At 40.9% G+C, this 22,796-nt stretch overlaps 1 protein-coding gene across 26 annotated transcripts in view; it reads left to right on the forward strand.

Annotated features, from left to right (window-relative positions):
* Positions 1-22,796, forward strand: part of BBX (BBX high mobility group box domain containing) — a 149,549-nt gene that overhangs the window by 77,691 nt on the left and 49,062 nt on the right. For 25 of the 26 annotated variants that reach the window (XM_032678304.1, XM_032678324.1, XM_032678322.1 and 22 more), the window contains 4 exons: positions 2,458-2,628; positions 4,167-4,409; positions 10,872-11,070; positions 16,633-16,700. In XM_032678304.1, the coding sequence (XP_032534195.1) occupies positions 2,467-2,628; positions 4,167-4,409; positions 10,872-11,070; positions 16,633-16,700 (672 nt within the window). In that variant the 5' untranslated portion in view covers positions 2,458-2,466. The remainder of the gene's footprint in view (positions 1-2,457; positions 2,629-4,166; positions 4,410-10,871; positions 11,071-16,632; positions 16,701-22,796) is intronic. The other variant, XM_032678317.1, reaches the window with a different exon arrangement.

Raw genomic sequence — 22,796 nt, forward strand, 5'->3', positions numbered from 1 at the left:
ATCACGGAGCACTCAAACATTAATTTAGTTTCACGCTAACAAGGTAGAAGGTTGCCAGTAATACTCATGTACTTAGGACTGATTGTAGGCAGAAGCCATACGATTCGCTCACCTACCTAAGTCAGTGGTACGGGCTGGAGTAGCTGACTCCCCATCGTACTCGTAGCATATTTATCCTGCTCAGAAATAGGCCACATACTTTATTGACTAGAGTTATAGGTAGAGTTATAGTATCTCTTAGCAAACTCTGAATCTCTGAATGAATCTCTGCTACCCATAGGAGCTGAAGTTCCTGCTTGAACATTAACTTAGCTTTGTTGATTTGTGTCTGAAAATACCCAAACAAAAGCAAATGGTGGTTCAGCTCTTTAGGAAGAGAGGCAGATGGGGAGCATGGTGCAGTGGCAGAGGTTACAGTGGGATAAAAACAATTTCAAACATGCATTTTATGATACTGGATCGCAGCTTAATTTTCCACACTTTAATGTTTTTTTAAAGCCAAAGTTGTTTGTGTATTTGGATCTGTTTTGCAGATCACGGAAGAAGATTTAGGTGAAATGGGCCATGATTAAGTGCTATATAATACTTGCTGTAACCAACAGGAGTTGATTACAGAAAATGAACAGAGGAGTGGGTGCTGTGAAATCAAAGTTTAAATGTCCTCCGGGTAGAAGTGACATTATGGGGATAGCAAAGTGTGTAACTTAATGGGAAGCAGCTGCGAAGTTACAGGGCCTCCTTAACTGGTAGGTGGCCGCAGTCTGCTGACAAGTGGGGAGGAGCTGTCAAACCCTAATATACATCCAGGAAAATGCCATTTTAAAATGTAGGTTAAAATATCTGGACCTATTTCCTTCAGGCTTCAGTTGTTTCCTCCAGCAAACACTGTTTGAAGGTCCTTCAGCTTTCTGCACTGTTGGAGTCAGCAGAGGAAGCAGCTGCTTACTCAAGTTTCTGATGCAAACAGGGCATATTGCCAAAATGCCAGTGAGTTAACCAACAAGAAACATACCTGGAGGAGATCAACCAAAACCAGAAATAGTGATCACTAAATGGGTGGGATATGTAGGAGCATGGCTGGAGCTGTGTGGGCTGTATTCACCGTGTGAGATAGTTCTCGTGAATCATTTGCCCAAATGGTGGCACCATGGCTTGGGCAGGCAGTGTAAGTGCAGGTGTGGCAGCTTTCCCTCCTTCTGCTTTAGGCTGAAACATTAGCATTGTACCTAGCATCTTCCAGAAAGCAGCATCCTAAAATGCATTGTGATCTTGCAGTTTGACCTCTTTCCATGCCCTTCTCCTGAGAATCAGCAACAGAGCTGCTTCTGGCCTTGCCAGTGGGACCAGGACTTAGCCCAGCTTCTTTTTTCTGCTGGTGAGAAGCCCCTGTGAGACTTCATCAATTTTTGTTGGCTTTGTAAAGATGTAGCTTGCTAACTGCTCTTAAGGTTCAGTTTGTTTAGATGTTTATGTTGTTTTCTTAGAAAGCCAGCCGTGCTCCTGTCAGGCTTACCATTGACAGAACACAGTACAAACAGAAGGCTATGGGGGACCAGACTGTATGCCAGCACCACTGGCTTGCTGTGGGCTTCAGTACTTGGATGTGATGTGCTGGTTTTATTTTATTTATGTATTTATTTGCCCCTTATTTGGGTAGCACATCTCTGAAGTCGACTCTTAAATTTGTAGTTGGGATGTGTTAAGCTTGTATTTTTACTGAGAAGTAGTTTTGAGGTATATTTTAGATAAGGACACATGCAGACAAGATAGATGAGTAAATAAATATGATTTATCTTCTGCATGCACTTGGATCAGCACGTGGTATTTGTTTTCTGTGAAGTACTTTGGAAGTGTCAGCATAACTACTTCTGGTTGTTTGCTTCAAATTTGTGTTTTAAAACTCACTTCTCTTAGGGACACAGATTTCCTTCCCTGTTGCACCCTTTAATGACACTGGAGAAATCCTACCTCATAGTATCATGGGGGTTTGTATCAACATTGCTATATATAAATGCATGATTAATGGATGAGTGGCTGGTGATACGTTCCACTGCCAGAAAGAGGGATGTCCTGACATTTTCAGTCACAAAATATGAAAAGCTACAATGGTTACAGGTATGGGAGAGCTGTGGAGTCTCCCTATCACTTGACTAGTGAAGTATGAGGGCTTCTCAGCTATGCTTCAGACAGGAGCACATTTGAGAGCTGGACTGGCTGGCATCCTTACTTTATGCTCTTAAATTGTACATTGCTAGTTACTGTAGGCATTAAGTGGAAACGTTAAGATTGGAAAAGGTACATCCATCCTTTTGTTGCTAATTGGAATAAATCCCTATCTAGTATCTTGCCAAAAACTTCCAAGAGTCTTGTATTAGTGCTTCATATATTTTTCACTGGTTGGACGGTCATTTATGTCTGAGAGTTTGTTGTGAATTTATCAATATTTTTTCATGACAGGTCACAGTAATGAAAGGCAGTAGTAGGAATAAGGATCACTCGACAGAAGGAGAAGGAACTGGGAAGCGACCAAAAAGGAAGTGTCTTCAGTGGCATCCCCTGCTCGCCAAGAAACTCCTTGACTTCTCTGAAGAGGAAGAAGAGGAAGAAGAAGAAGAAGATATTGATAAGGTAGATCTCATTGGATGCTTTGACCACAGATGGTTAATGGTGTGTCAGATTCGCCCTAGCTGTGTTTTTTATTTTGTTTGTGTTGTCCTGCTCTCTTTTGTGAACAAATACAGACAATAAAAATAAGTGATGCTGTGCCCATAAACCTATAAAGGCAAGTAGTGACACAAGAAGAAAGTGAATTGTCAATCATGCTTTTAAAATCATGGACAAATTTTTTTAGAGTTAGACTGTAAGCGTTTTAACTGGATTGTTTTAATAACATGCTGCACATCTCAATCTTGATTGCTCAAGATGTGTTTTGATGTGGTCTTTTTAATTGTTTATTTTAGACATTATCTTGGCCTGTGCTTGGTATCTGCTTTTAGTGGCTCTGTGGCCATAACAAACTAATAGTTTTTGTTCTTTTTTTTTTTTTAAAGATTAAAAAAATACAAAGATTAAAGGGTAAAAAGAAGGAAAAAGCTGTCAACAATTTTTGCTATCTTTGCATGTGAAATTCAGCTTATCCTCTAGAGTATTGAGTGCACAGCTGAAATAATCTGTCTCCAGTTTGACACTTGGTATTTTGGTATTGTTCAATGACACTGACCTTATCCTGTTTTCATAAGGACCCCCCCCATGCCATGTGGCACCTCACAGATCTGCTGTTAAAATCATCTTCTCTAACAAGAAGTGGGAATTGCTTATGGAGATGTGATGTTTCCATCATGTGGGTAACATTCATATCTGAATCTCCTTGATGCCTTCCTAAGGCAGGAATGAAGAGGTCAGTGCTGAGGAGACTGCCTTGAGCCGTGTGCTAATAAGGGAGTGTGACTTTGATAAGGATAAGGAGGAGCCTGATACTCTGACAGTGCTTTCTGTTGACCTTACAGGTCACTTTCCCAACGTGGTATAAAACAGTGGTTAGGTAGGAGGTGGTTTTCTGTGTCATGCAATAATTTGTTTCATTCAGTCAGAACTAGTCCTTTGTGGCGTAACCCTTGTAGGAATGGTACACTGGCCTGTAAATGGAGAGAGTGTGTTTTGGCAGTGTATTGTGTTGAGATTTGCCCTCTGTCTCTGACTGGGCTGCAGTGCTGCACAGCTCACAGGCTGAGCAATGAATGACGGAGATGGGGAAACAACGTTACCTGTGCCTTTTCCTCCCTGTGTGCTCTGTAGTTGCAAACAGCAAATAATTGAAGACCAAGGTAGCTCTGCTTACCTAATCCCACTAAGATGATTTCCAGGTTGTTGGAAGGGCGTAGAAAAATGAACTCCTCCCTCCAGCCCCTTTCGAACTGTTTCTAGAGAAAGCTCCTCAGCTTAGAAATCTGTTCTACGTGGAAGACAGAGTTTAAGTCTTGCACAGAGCATGAATGAACCTTGGACTATCAGGTGAGGAGGTTTGTAGAACTCTGCATCTCTTGGATGGAACAGATGGCCTTTGGAGACAGCTGTGTGCATCCGTGTGCTTCTCCCTCATTCACACTCAGCGTTGGGGAGAAACGTGGATAACTGAGTTCACACCCCTTCCCTTTTGGTTCTGCCAGGTGCCGCTCCTTGGCCCTGATGGTTTAGAGCAGGATGCTGATGAGACTGAAGATGACGAGTCCTCAGAGCAACGAGCTCGCCGACCAATGAATGCATTTCTCTTGTTCTGCAAACGCCACCGCTCTCTTGTGAGAAAAGAACACCCTCGCCTCGATAATCGTGGCGCAACCAAGATCTTGGCAGATTGGTGGTCTGTTCTAGATCCAAAAGAAAAACAGAAATACACTGACATGGCCAAGGAGGTATGTTCTGTCTCAATGGTGGACGTAAAGGGAGTTTATTACATATTTATCTTCTTTTTCTCTGTGTATTAAATGTTTTCTGTGGGATCTTTCTCTTTGAATTTCTCAGCTTCCCAAGTGGGGTTATGGTGCCCAGCTGCTGTTCTTCCTTTAATTCACTTGGTCCTTGGGACCAGAATGAAAAGAAATTGGTCTGGGTACACAAACTAATCTGGCTCTAGTAGTCATTGGTACAAATGCACTTTGTGATAGATATCACCTGACAATTTCTGCAGTACAAGCATTAACATGTGGATAGCGGCCATTGAAAACAGTAACACACAGTTCACTGTCAGCTGACTAGTGATACTTAGCTCAAGCTGTTCATGTGATACCAGTAATACAGGTTGTTATTATATCACAGGTGGACCAAACCAAAGGCACAGTCAAGAAATGTAGTCCCTTTTTACCTTTGATGCTAAAGAATTAAAAAATTATTAGCGTTTCACGAAGTATGTTCCCTGTGTATTGCTAACTAGTTTCTGATAGAGCAACCTTTAGTGAGTCCAATACTCAAATCAGAGAGCAATACATAAGTCAGAGTCCCTTAACTGTGAGCAAGGGAAAGGGATTCATCCCCATATTTCACCAAGTATCTTTACATCACCTGAAAATTTAAATGAGACTTTTTAAGAAATATCTTTCTGGGTAAGCTATCCCCAAGAAGGCTATAGTTATTGATAGTACATTGAGAGAAATACAGTGAGTTACTTAGGCTGACAACATCAGCCCAAAACAGATCCCTGTAATTACCTGTGTGATATAGATTGTGGATAACTTTTTAATTCAATCGTAATAAAAATAATGGAGCACCAGTGAGAAGGAAAAACATCTCTCTCATTTGTCAAGTAGTGCTAGCACACTATGGGAAGTGCAGGTAGCTGTGAAATGACTGGGAAAACTATTATCTGTACCTGCCCTGTGACCTGGAGGTGTGTGCTGCTGTTAACATGTGTATATAAGGTCTGGCTGTTCAGTAGTTTGTGTGAGCATGGAAAGGTCCACAGGAAAAACAAAGTGTTCTGCATGGCAGGTCTCTTTTGAAGCAGGGTCGGTAGTACCTCTGTAGTTCCCCATCTGTGGCACAGATTTGAAATATTTGAGCCTCAGCTTTGTCCAACCATTTCTGTTTTGTTCTGCATTCCCACTTACAAATTAATGATGCTTCTCTAAATGTATGGGGAAAGGGCAGTCAGCAGATTCAGTATAGATGCAGAGAAGAAAATTAAGAAATAATTTTTAGAAGAAACAGACACAATGTAGCTGGTTTTTTTAGCCTTTTGTCTTGCTGAAGGAAACTCATTCATTAAGAGAAAAAATTGCAGAACTTCTGTATGAAGTGGCAGATTTGAAACTATTAATCATATTGTTGTAGAAATCATTGTTCCTGTAGTGATGGGTTTTTTTGGCATGAAGAACAAATTACATATTCAACATCAAAGTGAAACAATAAATCTTAGTAGTTTACATCATTATAAGTAGTTCCAAAAATGCATAGAAAAGAGATAGAGTATAATTTGTATTCTTTAAACAGTGTATGTTACAACAATAATTAGCAGCTATAATGTGCTGTTGAATATATTTGGGCCTTCACCAACAAGCCCACTCTGTATGTGTGGATTGGTCATTTTATGTTAACATTTGCTTTTGACAGAACCACAGAATAGTTGGGCTTGGAAGGGATCTCCAGATATCATCTAGTCTAACTTACTGCTCAAGCAGGTTCACCTAGAGCAGGTTGCACAGGTTTACCTGTACTTAGGCTTACTACTGTCAAAAAGAGATTAACTCTAGTGAGAACCACTTGTTAGTGTTTTTCTTTTTCCTAAGGAGAGCTTATTTAAAAATCAAGAAGGTGAATGCCGTTAGAAGAACATAAAATTAGCATTGTACCAAATAATCTTCTGCTTTGGTACCTATATGATAAGTTCACTGAGGTTTAAAATACAGCAGGTGAGCTTCTCTTACTTAAATGTAGGTTTTTGGTGCTCTTTGACTTCCAGTTTTCACAGCATAGTCTCTATCCATTGTACTGACAGGGCACACATCTCCCAGAGGACCTTGTATCATGTCTGCTCTCCCCAGAATGTGTCTTAGGTACCCTGAGCATCTGAATCAGAGGTACAGGTGGGCCTGACAGAAGTGTTCCCTACTGCAGTGGCTACAGCCCCTGTTGTTCTGCAGTCTCCAGAATGTTTTTTCCTACTTGATGCTGTAGTTTACAAAGCCAGGTAGGTTAGATCAAGCATCAAGAAAGAAACTTGCAGTTTCTTAGCTGCTTATTACTAGCAGTGATACTATCTTAGCAGTATGCAAGTCAAGGCATTTGTATATTTATTTACATATGTCTAGGTATATGCAAGATCTAGCATTTTGGAAGATAGGGAGGCGCCCAAACTTTTTGCCAGTCAGAATTATGTGACGTTTCCTAGTGGACTGGACATCCCTGACTCCCACTGAGAGGCTAATCACGTCTATAGTTCATTTAGACACTTCGGAAAATCCCGTTACGTACCTATCTGCACCTTGGGGTGCCTTAATTATCTGGAAAAACTGATTCCACACCCCCTCTCTTTTCAGTCTTGTGGTTTATGGTCTCTTGTAGCAACACCTGCCCTGGAGACCTGATGCTGCACCTGCAGAGCTTGATATCTGCTTCTGATGGTGTTTTCTTTAGGACCAGGCTTTCTATTTCTGTCCTGCAAACTTCCTAGAGCAACTTAACTTTAAAAGTTTCATGATCTAGAATATGAGCCCAGTAGCTGGTTAATACTCCAAGTGGAACCACAAGTGTTGCTGCCTTGTTAGCATTTTTCTTCACTGATGGGAAATTAATCTGACCACTCATAAATATGCTCCAGCATTTTTATTTACTCCAGTAATAGGAATAGTGTTCTTTGTTAGCTCTTACAGGACTTACTGGAAGTATTCGACCACCTTGGAAAGTGAGATTGTTATTGTTCAAGCCCTGTTCCCTTGCTTCAATTTTAAATATGTCTTTGCATCAGCGAGATCTGGGCAGTCGGGATTGCTTCCTGTAGGGAGCAACCTGATAAATGTGATTAGACATTGAAATGGACTGCCCAGGGAGGTGGTGGAGTCACCATCCCTGAAGGTGTTTAAGGAAGGACTGGATGTGGTTCTTAGTGCCATGGTGTTGTTGACATGGTGGTGTTGGGTCACAGGTTGGACTCAGTGATCTCAGGTGTCTTTCCCAGCCTGGTTGATTCTGTGTTTCTGCTGCCATTCAGTGGCTGAGCTAAACACTTGAACCTGCGAGTCCTTGGCCCTCGATGTCATAGGTATAGCCAGCCCAACTGGGAGCTTGCTGGCCTTGAGGTGCCACTGCTTTGGCAGCTGCCTCAGGGTGGGAGGGGATGAATGTTCTGGCTTGCTGGCTGGAGTCTAGAAGTCCACAGGGTGACACGTGTGTAGTGCAAACCCGGCATCCTCCGGGAGTGAAAAACTGGCGTGTTCTATTTTCCGGGGATTCTTTTTTTTTATGTTAGATCTCTGGGATTCATGTGACATTTAATAGCCAGTTGATGGGATTTAAGCATACATTTTAAGTTTAAGCACGTGCTAACTGCTACCCTGAGGTGTAGCTGGAATCCACTTGTGAAGTCCTGTTCCTGCTACAGCTGGAGAAAGCAAATCTTTTTTTATTTGGTGATGAAAGCAACTCGGGGAGTTGCACTAAAGCACAACACATTTTTTAACCGCAGCTCTGAAGTGGCACCAATCCCACTGCATAACACAACATTCCTGAGGCTTTCACAAAACAGAAATGATGCATCAGACTAATCCCACAAACATATCCTGGATTTTATCTTACCTGGAACTTTGGGATGGGACCATGCTGGGCTGTCCCTCCTACTTGTGTGGGAACCAAGGAGGTGTCTTTGCATTCCAGGTTAAGTGCTTACTGTTTGGGTTGGGGTTTTTTGTGGTTTTGTTTGGTTGGTTTGGCTTGGTTGTGGTTGGTTTGTTTTAATTGACTTTAGAGGTGTGCTTAGGCTGGCTGCATTAAGTTAGTTTACCTCACAGTTGGTCAAAGGGAGGAAAACAGTCAACTCCAGTATTGTTTTTGACATTTTCTTATTACTGTGTAACTCTTTAAAGTTATCTTCTCATGACCTGGCAAGCAGAATGTATCTCTTCATTTTAAGCCTTGGTCTAATAGTCACAAAAATCAATAATGAAAGTCTTTCTGAGATTTGGACCAGGCCCCTGTATGCATTTTATAAAAGTCCTTTTGCTGTAGTTTGACTTTTTAAATCTTCTTTTCTTTTATCACAAGTGTTGAAACTGAACAGTTCCAATGAATTGTCCTCCCTTAGTTTGTCCCCTCCCCTTCAGAGAGTGCAGTTAATGTTCACTTCTTGGCTTTGCAGAGGAAAAAAAAATCCGTTAATACACCAGCACACTTGAATTGCTCTTGTTGAAAACTGATTAAAAGCTTATTGCAGCCTCGTCTCGCAAATGGTATGCGTTCTGCTTCTCATTTGATGGGCAGCCTGTCGGCTTGTCAAATTACTCAATAGAATAATTCAGTTATTCAAAGCAGCATTGCTGATCTGAAGAGCTTATGTACCTCATCGTTAGCAACTGTGCTTTTCACTCCACAGGCTGGAAACATGATTTGTGAGTGGGCTGTGGCTTTAACAATAGACGGCAAAGCTGCTTCGCCGCTGTGTATTTCCTTTTCTCCTCTTCCCTTACCCTCCCCTTCCTTTCCCTTCCCTCCACCAGGCTATTTTTGTGGTGTACTGAGTTCCCAGACCAAACTGAGGGAAAGGGAAAAGGCGCGAGGTGAGAGATGTCGCAGCCCTTAGTTTGCAGATTTAATACATACACCCTGTTCAGAAAATACAGTGTGTATGTGGGTCAGTGATCCCTGCAGATCTTTATTATTTATAGCCATTTCTATAAATACAGGACTTCACACAGCGGGTTCATGCAGTGCTGTGTTTCTTGTAAACTGAAACGTTTTTACCTGTGCTACAGTCTGGAGGTAGCAAATGCCAGTTCATAGATTAGGACGGAAATGAAAGCAAGCAGTGCACATGGGATGGTGATCCTGCCACAAGGCATGCTGTTTATTGATCTGGGAAAACACCATAGTGGCTCTATCAGAGGACAAGGTTTTCAATGCTGTTTCTGTATCTGATGCCCAAGGGATTTTTTTCCTCTCTGCCTGTGTTTCTGTGCACGCATGTGCGTGAAACATAGGTGCTTCTCTGTGCCGTAAGTGGGACTGATGACAGCTGTGTGGGTGGGAACGAGTAATCACAGAACAAACTTCCTGCAGCTGCCCTGCCGTGTACTTCCAAGGATCAAACCGCTCTTTTGGTCGTTTGCTGCCATTGAGAGCTACTCAGTCCTGAGGAGGTACTGGGTTCCTTCTCCCTGCAGTGGGCACTGGTACTTACTGGGTAGGCTCCCCCAGCAGCCAGTGCTGAACACCCCTATCAGTTGTTAGGCAAACATCTGCAGCTGGAATGTGTGGCATGTTCCTCTGATTCGCTAGTTCTCCACCTTGCATAGCAACACATTTAAAATACTGAAATGCAGTCTTTCTATTGCTGTTAACATTCAAAAATCTCATTTTAATCTGGTCAGCAAGATACTTGAAAAATGTTGTTGTTGCATTTTGTGAATAAAATAGGTCGTCGTCCTTTCCCCTACCCCCAAACTGTGTAGGATCCAGGCCTTTTTCCCCACCCACCATGTGTAATCTGGCTTCCTTTGTTTTGCTGCCTCATACCAAGAACACAGCAAACAACCGAGATGTGTGCTGGGTGCTCAAGGCCAAAGAGTGTTTTAAATGGTCACAGTTTATTTTATGCAGCCATGCAGCATGGCACATTTTGGAAGAAGCACTGGGAAGATGTATCCCAAGATAGTGAATATGGGATTATACTGGTTGTGATTTGTTTTTGGTGCCTGGTTTGGGAAAGCATATACTCAAATATTCTAAAATACAAAACTATGAGAGAAGAATGGGTGCAAGGTAAGACACATTGTGCTGCATTTGTTGCTAAATGTATGTTTTCATTTAATTCAAACTGTAAAGCAAACAAAGATTATACCTGCTAAAGAATTCAAATGTCTATTTCTCACAGCATGAGCACGCAAGCACTGAGGAGCAGTTTGCAGGATCAGAACTTCAGTCTGCTCTGGGTAATGGACCCTCAGGAGAAGAAGGAGAAACTCCACTTTTTTATATATGACTCTACATATCTTAATATTTCTTCTTAGCAAATTGAGTTGGTGGTCAGACTCTAAGCATGTGATTAAACTGTTAAAAAATCAAGATATTTAAGGATTATTTACTGTATTAAATCCTCTTACATGCAGTGCACTCTGTTGCCCTGTGGATAGTATAATGTCATGACTGGTAATTTTCCTTTTCTTTTCTAGTACAAGGATGCATTTATGAAAGCAAACCCAGGGTACAAGTGGTGCCCCACAACCAACAAACCTGTGAAAACCCAGACATCCAGTGTTACAAACAGGAAAAAGTTATGGGCCATTGCATCAGATTCTGCAAAAGACTTACCGAGCCCAAGGAAAGTAACCAAAAGTGAAGAAATGCCACAGCTTAACTTTGGGATGGCAGGTGAGATTTCCGTCCATGTTACTCAGCTGTAGCATCTTCATTTTGTTTGAGGATGCAGCATTGAAATGGAACTGTGATACCAGTTTTCTTTACTACACATGGTACTGTACTGCAAATAACTTTCATGTCCCACATTAAGTTGCCGAAACTCTAGTTAAACCTCTGTGTAACAACTTCCTAAGATTTTCTGTAATACGAGTACTTTCAAGAGTCAAGTCCAGATATGTGGCATCATAATCCATACCTCATTTGGAGTCCAGATTTGATTGATTTTTGATTGCAGTGTATCTGCTGTTAGAGACTTTCATTCTCTGGTCAAAAAGAAAAATGCTGATTGTCTGCATTCTGTTTATGTGTCATAGAGTGTTGTACTCTGTTTAGTAATTTGCTGCATGCAGAAATAACGTGTGGGTGTCTCTGAAGTTGGAGATGTTGACATTCTTGTGAATCAGTGTACCAGTGGGGCTAACTTTTTTGTATTTAAATCCAGAGAAGCATAATTTAATTTTGTTGAAATATGCTCTTTTGCCCGTTATATTTATATCTTGGAGGGGCAAATTCTAATCTTTTAAACATTTGAAAAAAAACTAAATATGTAAAGAAGTGTAGGTGGAGTGCCTGAACTGGTAAAAACCAGATAATCTCTCACTGATATCCATAAATAGCAGAACTGTTGTAATCATGACCTTGAAATACAGAGACATTATTGTTAAATACTGGCAGCTTAAGAACCTAACAGTCAAGATAGAAAATACTTTTTCCCCCACCATTCTTTTTTCCATCTTTTTTCCTTTTTTTTTCCTCATTTAAAGTTTCAGATACATCAGTATTTATAAAATTAAAAACTTTGTCATATCCTACCTAGTTTATGACAAGTGTGTGGCAGATAGGACTTTTCTGCTTAGAGAGATTTTGAGCTGGAGAGTGGAAAATGGTTTTATGGAACAAGTGTAAGGATAAAAGGCATGTATACCTTAGTATAGTGGTATGAAAATTTCCATAATGAAATTCCTTCTTGCTGTTAAGGAGCTGTGAAATGTGATCAAATAAAGTTTTTCATGCTATGTAGTTCTGATATATGGGAGACCAGTTCCAAAATTCGCAAGCCCCTTCATCCCATTCTGCTTTTGCTATTAGAGGAATCACTTCTATGCTCCTTAAATATTTATTAACCTAACACAAAGAACAAGTAATAGGTCTTGACCTACCTCTCATCCATCCCCTACAGCTCCTGCTGGGCTATCCTAATGTAGAGTTTTTGAGTACAGAGATCTTGAAGCAACACCTGTCAGAGCAAAGGACAGAGAAATTGAGAATTAAGTAGAAACTAATCCACTGTTTTATCTATAGAGCCATTCATTTCTGAAGAAGGGCCTTTTGTGCTACATGTGATAGTCTTTATTTTTATTTTTTTTTCTTCAGACTGAGTCAATGAGCATAGTAATTCATAGGGATCTCGGTCCAGTCCTCACACCAATGAAGGCTGACAATTTCTTGAGTATAACAATAGCTCATAAAATAATGAGAGGTTCTGACAGACATGTTAGCAGCATCCACATCATGACAAGTGTGCCATGCCAAATGGATTACTGCTTTGTCAACTATATACCAGTTCATGCTAAATATATTTATTGTGCTCTTCTCTTCTTGACTTCACATGATAGTTCAATTCAACTCTAACTCTTCTATCCAGTATGATCTCTTCTAAAATCCAAGTTGTTTACTAGCTGATGAACTGAAATGTAGCTGAACCACCTCAGCTTTGACATGCCACTGACTGCCTTGTATCTTCAAGGCAGATAACTTCCTTAGGACAAAGTTTATATGATTCCAGAGTCATGCCAGGAAATCTGTTTTATTTGTTGGTGGTTGCTAATCCTGTCTTTTTACATATTACATTTAATTTTGGGAAGTGTAATATATAGGTAGTAAGATCTTTCTTTTTTTTTTTTTAAGTCCCACACAGGCTGTGCCTCTCCTTTACTTTTTTGTCATTAAAGGAATAATCACCCCACATTTAAGTGTCTTTTGTTCACCTACCTTTAGGTCAAGAAGCTGAGGTGTGGCACTAGCATTTGGCTTCTGACCTGCAGACCAACAAATCAGTGTCCTTGATCATCTGGCCTGGAAGTTGTAGTTGAGCATGCTTTCCTCATGACATGGCTCACCTGTGATCTGTTGTAGGGTGTAGGGCAAAGGCAACTGTTGTTTGCAACAGCTTTGCCATAAAAATGTGCAAGATTCCCAGTACTTTTCACATTTTTGCATGAGAAGAAAAATATCTGAGCCAAAATGGTTTTTAGTGAGGCAAAGGGTGGAAAAAAGACCCTTCCTAGAGTAGGCTGTATCCCTATAGAAACGCTATTTTTGTTTTTCTGGAAAGAAGCTTAATTATGCTTTACCCAGGTAAAGGTTAGCTGGAGCTGGTACCTGCTGGCCTTCTTTCTGCTTAGTTCTTCCTCAGTTCTTTCTTCCTCTGACTGAAAAATGGCAAAGATGAACAAGTTAGCCTGCTGAGTCTCTTACCAGCCCAGTACTAACAAAGTATGTCATTCCCAAGTAGTGTGGTGGTTTTAAGTTTCATCAGTATTAGAAGCTGTTGAGAAAGTCACGAATCACCTCCCATTCTGCAAGTCAAATGTGTGTGGTGTTTTCTCAGTACTGTTGATCTAACTATAAATTACTCCAAAATACCTCTTGAAATTAACTCTTCATACTACTAAGTTCTTAGTGCCAGAAGAGAAACATCGGTGTGCTGAGAAGGCACTATAAACATATGGCAGTGTTTACACATGTACATTTTGTCTTCCCTTAGGTGAAGTTATTTTGTAATTTGAAACCTTAGTGGAAGGATTTTTGTTTTTATCACGATCAGACATCTAAGCACCAGCCCTCTGCTACAGCTGCAGCATAAGTGTTCAAGTTGTTTAAGCATCAAATTAAACTTTCACTTTCCACTTAGCTGTCATTTTTTCCTTCCTCTTAATTTTTATATTTAAATAAACAGTTTAAGTATTTGCTTACTTCAGGAAAAAAAACACTTCTGTCTTTGTCCTCTTATGATAAGCTACTTATTTGAAAGGCAGAAAGCCAAGACCACCAAGAAGATATTTAGAAGAGGGGCAAGAATTTTACAGCCATGAACTGAGTGTTCTCCAGTTGGCCAAAACTGAGGAGGGGGAAGAAGATCCACGGATAACTACAATGAAGCGTGAAAGAGCAGCTGGGAGTCATCAGTACAATGTGGGCATAAGAAAGTGCTAAGGGATTGCTGGAGCCATTGGAGACAGATGTGCTTGATGACATCAGGAGATCTTGAGTTATTTAGACTAGGAAAGCAGGTGGAAGAAGAGTAGGATGATTCCTGTAAATGCCGAAAAGGGAGATGCCATTTAGGAGAACAGTTATTAAAGATGCAGGCGTCAGAAAAAATATGTACTGCCTGGCCCTGAATATATTTAAGCTAGAAGAAAGCCCTTAGAAGATTTGGATTCTGCAAAAGCCTTCCAATGGGAATAAAGAAAGTAGAAAGCAACCAGCCAAGCCCTTACTGTTTAATATGCAGCTCTGTAAGTTTATGATGGGCCTGGAGATCTCTTCTTACCTCTCCTTCCTCCAAATTAACGGCCTGCTCAGGCATTATTTTTCAAGATACATGTTCACTTGTCACTTCTTAATTGCCCTGATGTCCTCTGGTTTGAAGGACTGAATGGTTTCTGTTGGCATAAAGTGCTGTGCTGACAGGATAACTTCACTTAAAAATTGTGCTTAGGTACTTGCTAGCCTTCCCCATTTTTTGTCTCCATTTCTTCAACCACTTCTTGTTACTAGATTCTACATTTTCAATAATTTCTTGTGTCTTCATAGAAGCTTAATCAGTTTTTTTCCATTTTTTTTTTTAAATAAAAACTCCTTAAAAATATGAAAACCCCCCCACACCTTCTACCTGTTTATTATGGTGAAGAAAAAAAATAATTCTAGTTGAATACTGGGTATGAAGCCAGATGCTATTTAGGATTCTCTCCTTGAGATAGTGAATGAGCCTGGTTTATTCACATTGTTTTCCTCTGCTTCTATTTAATGCCCTTCTAAGAGATTATTGAAAAAACTTACCATGTGAAAAAACTTACCTTGTGAGTGTCAGTGTGAGATGCTATCTGCCAGAGAATTTTTGGCAGTATCTGTGGTATTGAATTAAATAGCACCAATGAGTATTCCCATGAACTGAACCTTGGGCATCTGTAGCACTAGATTGTTTGGGGTTTGCAGGTACTGGTTTGGCCCATGTCAGCTGAAAAGATCAACAAATTCCTTGGCCTCACTCCTGAGTGGGCCTCACTTCTGAGAAGGGGCCAGGGGATTTCCCAGTGGGCATTTTAGTTGCAGCTATTTTGCATCCAAATTTTGCATACCAAAATGGAACTAAGTGGGCAAAGGTAAATGTGCCATTTGGCCTCCATTCCAGGGAATGGCCCCAGCTACATGCAATTTATTGTTGTAGAGAGAGTTTTTGTATAGTTTAGTAAAAGGATATTGGAAAACATGCTTAGTGAAACCTGGGGAAAGTTCTTTAGCTTTGGTGTGTCTAATCATTCTGAAGTTGATGTTTCAGCAATACAGCAAGGATAATGCTTCCGTTTCTCTCACGTTGTGGCTGTTGTATGAGATATTTGGGCCACAGTGTGTCTCCCTCTGTCTACATGACACTGTTAAATCAGGCCTCGGCATTTCTTCCAAGGCATTCCCTGAAAATCAGACAGTTAGTCTTCATAGTGTTGAAGAGCAACCACTGTTCTGAGTGGCAAAGCCACTCCATGGCTAATGCGGAGCCAGTGTTTATTGCTTTCGTTTGTTGTCATTTTCTGAGCTCCTGAAGTGCAGGAAGGCTGGAGGCGAGGAGCTGTCAGTATCAAATACTTGGAGAAAGAATATTTATATCTCCATTTTACTTGCCTCAATTATATATTGTATTGGCAGGGCAACAAGTAGGCGGGCAGCTTGCCTGGCCAGTGCCTGTGCTGTTCTGGCACAGAGGATCAAGCGCTTCATGCTTCAGAGCTGTCAGGCTGGCACTTTTCGCCACTAAATGCAGCTCTAAATTAAAGACAAATGAAAATAGAAATTTTGCTTCTGAGCTTGATCGTGTTGTTTTGTTCCATCTTTTAATTTGTTTGGTGGCTAAAGAAGGAACCAATCCCTTGGTAGGAGCATCCACTGAGTTATAAACATGTGCATCTTTGTGTATATTTATGTATGAGATCATTACAGTTGCTGTTTTAAAGATATTCATCTCTGTAGTACATAAAACCTTTGGCAGTAAAATTGTAAATCCACGCAATGGGGTGTTAAGCACACAAATCCAATTAAATCCTTCAAACAGCTTTGAAAGCCTTCCCAGAGGGTACAGAAATGGTTATTTGTGATTCTCTTGAACTGCCTTTTATGGCAGCTTGCTTAGAGTGTCTGTGACAAGTAGTCTTCTGGGGGTTTAATGCTGCAAGTGGTAGGTTTTTTAAACAAGCAAATGAATCAACTTAAGGCTTGGTTTTACTCTTTTAACAGATCCTACACAAATGGGAGGCCTAAGTATGCTGCTTCTAGCAGGGGAACATGCACTTACTGCACAAGAGGTAAGGAACTTTCTTCTCTCCCTTACCATGAGACCTCAGTTTAAAGAGACCTCATAACAGGAATATTTGACAGTGGGGAATGAAATTTAGGGCATATCTCAGGTAACCTCAGGTGGGACTGAAGTGTGAATCTTGTATCCCAACTGTGATTGTAGAAGTTGAATCCAGTTTTTGTATCAGTTCTGTATTAACTCTGCTGACTGAATATTTGATCACACCAGTCAAGTCTACCCTATGAAAGAATATTGCCAGAGGTAGAAGGCTTGAAATACTGTGACTGTGTTAACAAACAGGTGGTTTGCAAGCTTTTGTAGGCAAGGATTTTATATGCTTTTGTGATGCCTCACACAACTGTGACCTTGGCACTAACAACAAAATAAGTACCTAATAACTTCCATACAGTCAATGTCATTGTATAGGCATTCTGAAACCATGCAAGTGTTAGGGGGTAGTCAAAGTGTTGCAGTCTACTCCTATTCACTAAGTCTTTATATCTAAAAAGAAGTTTGTAGTTCAGTTGCCATCACAAACGTTTTTTATATTTTTACAAAGGGGTCTAGTAAATAAGTGTGCCTGCATATCTCCAGTAGTGCAGAGACCTCTGGTCTTTCTTTATATTGATTATTAATGTGATCTGTTTTTGAGGCCAGCTTTGGAAATTGTTCAAAAAGGATCTTGTATGTTGGGTAAAATAGGTAGTCACTGCCATGAATCTCTAGCCTGGAAAGAGTAGTGGAAGTGAGGAAGGTTTCTTTTTTGTTGTTGTTGTTGTTATTGGGAGGAAAAGCAATAATTAACTTAATCTACACGTGATACCCCCAAATGGAAAATGTGTAGTGTGTTTGAGATGGGTTGTTCCTCTACCACCAAGACTCCTCAATGCTTTGCACACCAGTTTGAGCCATTGAGGTTTTTGTGCAGGTGTGGCTGCTGGCCTTCCGTGCTGCAGAAACACTAGTGTCAAGTTGGCAAAGAAGTGAAAAGAAATGTGTTACCTTGTTCTAAAATGATTCTGTCCTGTACTTTTCAAACTTGTAATCTCTCAGTTTGGAGCATAAAAACTGTTTTTACTATGCTGTTATGTTTCAATGTAAGGGAAGGTATATTGTAGTCACAGATACTAAGTTCCATTAAGAAAGGTCTTTGTGAGTTGAGTTTTCTTCATTTTATATAATAACCTCAAGTAATATGATTTCAGGTGGCAGTGAAGGAATAAAATCTACATGTAGATTTAGAGACAAATCAGAGAGAATGCCGTGCAATTGTTTTAGTACATGGATATTTTTTTAGTCAGGACTTTTTTTTTTTTTTGAGCGAAAGACATGTTTCCCTTGTACCTAAATAAACCTCATTTTTTCTGATAGGAGTGTACAATATGTGCAATATGCCTTGTGATGTAATATTCACTTTATGTGTAAGCTATACTCTTCTGTGCTCTTCTGGGCCTGTAGTCTTCTTTTGAAACCTGGCTCTCCACATCAAAGAAGCAAGCTGTGTAATCTGCTTTCCCCAAAAGTGGGGAGCAAAATTATTGTCATAAATACAGCATGAACAAAACTAGTTGAGGGACTTGTTGGCTGTTCTTAGAATCACGATGGGCCATAAATTAACCTGTACTAATCAGTTATACTATTTTAATTGTACTACCCTCTCTGAGAAGTGGGTAAGCCACAGAGCACTTTCCCAGGAAACTGCACATCTCCAATACTTTTTGAGGGTCCACTATGTAAAATACATCCTCCAAAACAATCTGGGTAATTGGTATTCTCAAAGGGACCCAAATGAACGAAGTTCAGTCCTCCTACCCACGTGTTAGAGGGAATTAAGTCTCCAGCTGTGTTTCCGTGCGCTGGGAAACTTTCTCAGTTTCTTTTGTGTGGCAGCCCTGATGTGTCTTCTATTTTGCTTTTCATTGTGTTTCAGCGATGATTAGATACAGAGCAAATATTTCTTAGGCCCATGTTTCTGAAATGCAGTAATGATACTAAACCTATTTAGACTTGAATAACTGAATAGCTCTTCTGTCTTCCCACTGTCAGGCATGTGGACAGAGGAGGCGTAAGATGTTCATCTTTGCATGCCTTTATGAGAATATGTGGTTGGATTTCCATGCTTATGGGTTTACACTCCAACCAGCGTTTGGAAGGTTAGCAGAACATACTAGGAGGTGGTTTGACAGGCTCCGAAAGAAGCTCAAGAATTCATCATGGAGTTGATGGGCTTCTTTGCTCTTCAGTGGAGAGGGCTCAGTTGTATTGCTTTAGAGTTGGCATCGACATGGCAGAGAATTTGGTGTACTGAGGTGACTGCTGAGGTATGGTTAGTGCAGAGGTTCAGAAGTTGGTTAACTATGGAGAATATATGTATTGTTTTTATCTGCACGTAAGTATATAAATACGTGTTGTACATCTAAACCCTGGCATTTCTATTTAAAAAAACATAAAAGGATGGACACTGTCATTTTTAAAAGAGTACTCTAAATTATATCACATAGGTTTCATTATCATTAAAGCCTGTGTATACATTTAAGATACACATGCATATATATGGTTCTTAAACTGGGAGTCTGCCAGGCAGAAGATTATCTGTCAAAATGCAGTGTGACTGCTGTGCATATGTGTGATTATACAGGCTTGGGTGACCTGGTAACATATGTCTTAAATACTATTGTCATCTTAAAAGTTGGTAGTGGAGAGGAGGGCAACACTGGCATAGTTTTGCTCAGAACTTGAGAGAAGATGAAGGACACTGCACTTGTCTATTAATCCCACGTAAACATTTTCAACACCTGCCGATGTTCTGTCAGGATTATGCTAAATGGATGTATAGGGGTTTTTCAAATCAGGTGTTTAATCTTCGGGTTGTCAGAAGCCCAGATGTCAGGTAACAAAGTGACCTGCCAGCAGGAGGATGGGAAGAGGCGCAACAGTGATATTTACAGAATTGTTTTGAGGCTTCAGTCGCCATCTCTCGGTGTGTTCCTATTTTTGTTATTTTTTTCAGTAGACTAGAGAGCTTTTCTACTAACAGAATTCAGTGTTGGCATATAATTGATTTCCAGGCAGCAGCTGGAGTTATTAAGCAGATAAGCAAGAGAAGCTATAGACCTTAAGGGCAAGTAGACAAAGGATTTGGATATGCAGGGAGTTTCCACCTAGGTTTTGTGTCACAAGACTGTGTTGTGTGTATGAGCGTATTTTGTTGAACACTTTTGCAAAGAAGGGTCTGCTCCAGCTGCTGTCGTTGTGCCAGGCAGAGCCTGATCCTCACCGCAGGTTATTAGCAGGACGCCCGAAGCTGGGTGAGCAGCGCTCCTTGCTTGCCCATTTGCCTCCCTGCACATCTCCCTTACTGGTCCGTCGGGCCCTTTCCTTGCCTTAGAGCAGCACCTAGTGGCCTCTCTGTAGGTTACTGCCCAGAAATCCCAAAATCCGTAGTATTGTCCGAAACCTGTCTCTTCTACCAGTTTCCAGGCTTTCCACTGCCCAGTGGCAGACTCCTGTCCCACATCGGGACAGCATTAAAGCTTCACATCAGGCAGTGGCAGGTGAGCCAGGGGCTGTCCTAGGGTCTGTCCTCCACCTTTGTTTGGTGTGATCATTTTAGAGCAGGTTACGGTACCCTGGAGGGAAAGGAAGGCCACAGAGGTGTTATTCTTGTGGTTTCCTTCTTTTTCAAACAAAAGATTATCTTGCACGTGATGCCAGGTCTGTGCAAGGTGTAAATCAGAAGTGAAAAATCTTTCAGTGCAGCTTGAGGGAAAGCTGGGAGGAAGAAAGAAGAGAAGCAATGAGATGTTGAGGACATTTTATTACGGCAGGAAATGAGACATACCAAATGGCACTATCTGTGCATCTTTTCCCTCTGGTAATTATTTTAATGCTTTGATCAGGTTCAGCCTGGCAAAGGTTAGAAGTCCTGGAGATAATAAGTTTCCCACAAGTCAAGAGTGTTTGCGGAGCAGCAGAGTAGAAGAAACAAGCTCAAATTAGTTCTCTGTCAAGCAAATGCAACAGCATTAACTTTTTAAAGAATAAGAGGAAGTGATAGGAAAAGTGTAGTGGTTCCAGCTGTAAGATCTCCTCTGAGTTACTGTGCACCAGCAATTTGTCCTTTACACACAAATCTGTGGAAGACTGGGCTTCGCATCTTCCACAGTAAGTGATTCCTGTACCACAGAGTGAACAAGCTGTGCCTACCCCCAGCACGAGAGGAGGCAGCGAGAACACTCATTTTCCCCCTGCCCCTGCCCAGGGAGGGAGTGTCTTACAGCCCTGGTGTTGCAGGGGCTGAACCGGGATAACCTCCCTTGAGAGGGCATCTCCACTCCAGCACGGTGCTCCTGGGGTCCGTGGGTCAGTGGCTCCTAACCCAGAGCTGCTTTGTGCCGTGCCATCTCAGGCATGTATTGACATGTTCCGGTGGACATGGCCCTGGACAGGCAGAGGGAGCTGTGGAGCCACAGTGTCTCTATGGGCAGCTGGGCAGAGTTCAGGAATGCGTGGCCCTGCAGTGCCCACCTTAGGAGCTGGGAGTTTTCACATGGCTTCTCCTAAGCAAAGTGTGGTGCATTGGAAAGGCTCCACTTGTGAACAAGCTGCTTCAGTAGACACTGCAAGCTAAGCTGCATAAGGCAGAAAAGTTAAGTTTTATGGGGAACCAACCCCAAATTTGGTTATTCCTGGGAGAATCCTGCCAGTGAAGTGGCCTAAAATAACCAGATGAGTGCTTAGACATGCAGGCAGCAACCTTACATATTTCACACCACTGCAGAGTCTCAGACCTGCAGAGATGGGTCACTCAAAAGCAGCAAGATGGTTTCCCAGAACAATCCTGACCACTGCTGAGGCACAGACATTTTAAACAGATCCTACAGAAACATGAGAAAAACCAGTAACAAACATTACATCAGTGAAATAAACCACTGAAAAAGCAAAAGACAGGCGTTAAAGATACATTCTTTGTAACCCTTTGGGCTGGTACACTCCACAGTATTCTGATAAAACATCCTTCTCAGTGTTTGATAAATATAATGGAAATATAGATCATAGGAGTCACTGGTGCTGCTTGGTTTTGTGGCAGGGAAGAAACAAACAAGCAAATTGTTGTGTTGGTATAGTTCCCCTTGGCCTGTGGGTCACTACGCTCAGATTTAGTGTTTTCAAGGGAGCGTGAGTAGGAGATTCCTGAAACAAAATACCACTGGTGCTATTGCAGTGCTTAAGCATCTCAGGCAAACAGCAGCAGTGCAAACAGCACGTTATGTAGGTCTGCATTTTCTGTGGTGCTGCGTGCTTACCAGCAAAAGGTGCAGTTGGTAGCTATATCTTGTTTGCATTCACAGTAAAAGCTACTGATATACTTGTTTCAGTACTAAATAAGAGCAAAAAAACCCCACATTTGCATTGCAGTGTTTTAAATAAACTGAAATTTTGTGGAAAAAGTAAAAATTGTTAGGGAAAAAAATTTCCATTCTGTAACTTTTCCTGAAATCTTACAAAGCCTCCTTCCTTTTCTTCTGTTTCTTAAAAGCCATGTTACACACCTTGTTTTATATTAAAGGTACTTTATGCTCCTAGAAGTTACATATGTACATCTTTCACACTCACATGTGATACTTAATGAATATATCGTATTTGATAGAGATCCTTTACAGAATGAGGTTTGATTAAAACATTTCTAGCTAATAAGAATAGTATGGCTAAGCTCAGTGTTAATTCAAATAAGGCTTTTGGTTTTGAACAGTCGGTTTTTGGTATTTTTATTTCAGGTGTTATGGCTCTTTCTTGCACTGCTTCTCAAAAGCACCCCTAAAATGGATGTTTAGGTACATTATTTTAGCAATTTTAGGCTTGGGCTTCCCTTATCTACTTACTTTCATGCTGTCAAGATTTGGAATTATTTCTCTAATAAGTATTTCCATCACTTAGCAACTCTGAGTGTCTTCAAAACATTTTTTACCTTCTAGATAATCTTCTTATTCAGAATGATAGCACCAACTACAGATATAGCAGTGTTGATAGCATCACCAGTACAAGATAGTTGAGTGTGTAGCCCAATATAATCCGTTTAATATTCTGTTCAATAAAACTATTC

The sequence above is a fragment of the Chiroxiphia lanceolata genome, chromosome 2 (genome assembly GCF_009829145.1).
Source record: "Chiroxiphia lanceolata isolate bChiLan1 chromosome 2, bChiLan1.pri, whole genome shotgun sequence".
In the NCBI taxonomy this organism is placed as follows: domain Eukaryota; kingdom Metazoa; phylum Chordata; class Aves; order Passeriformes; family Pipridae; genus Chiroxiphia; species Chiroxiphia lanceolata.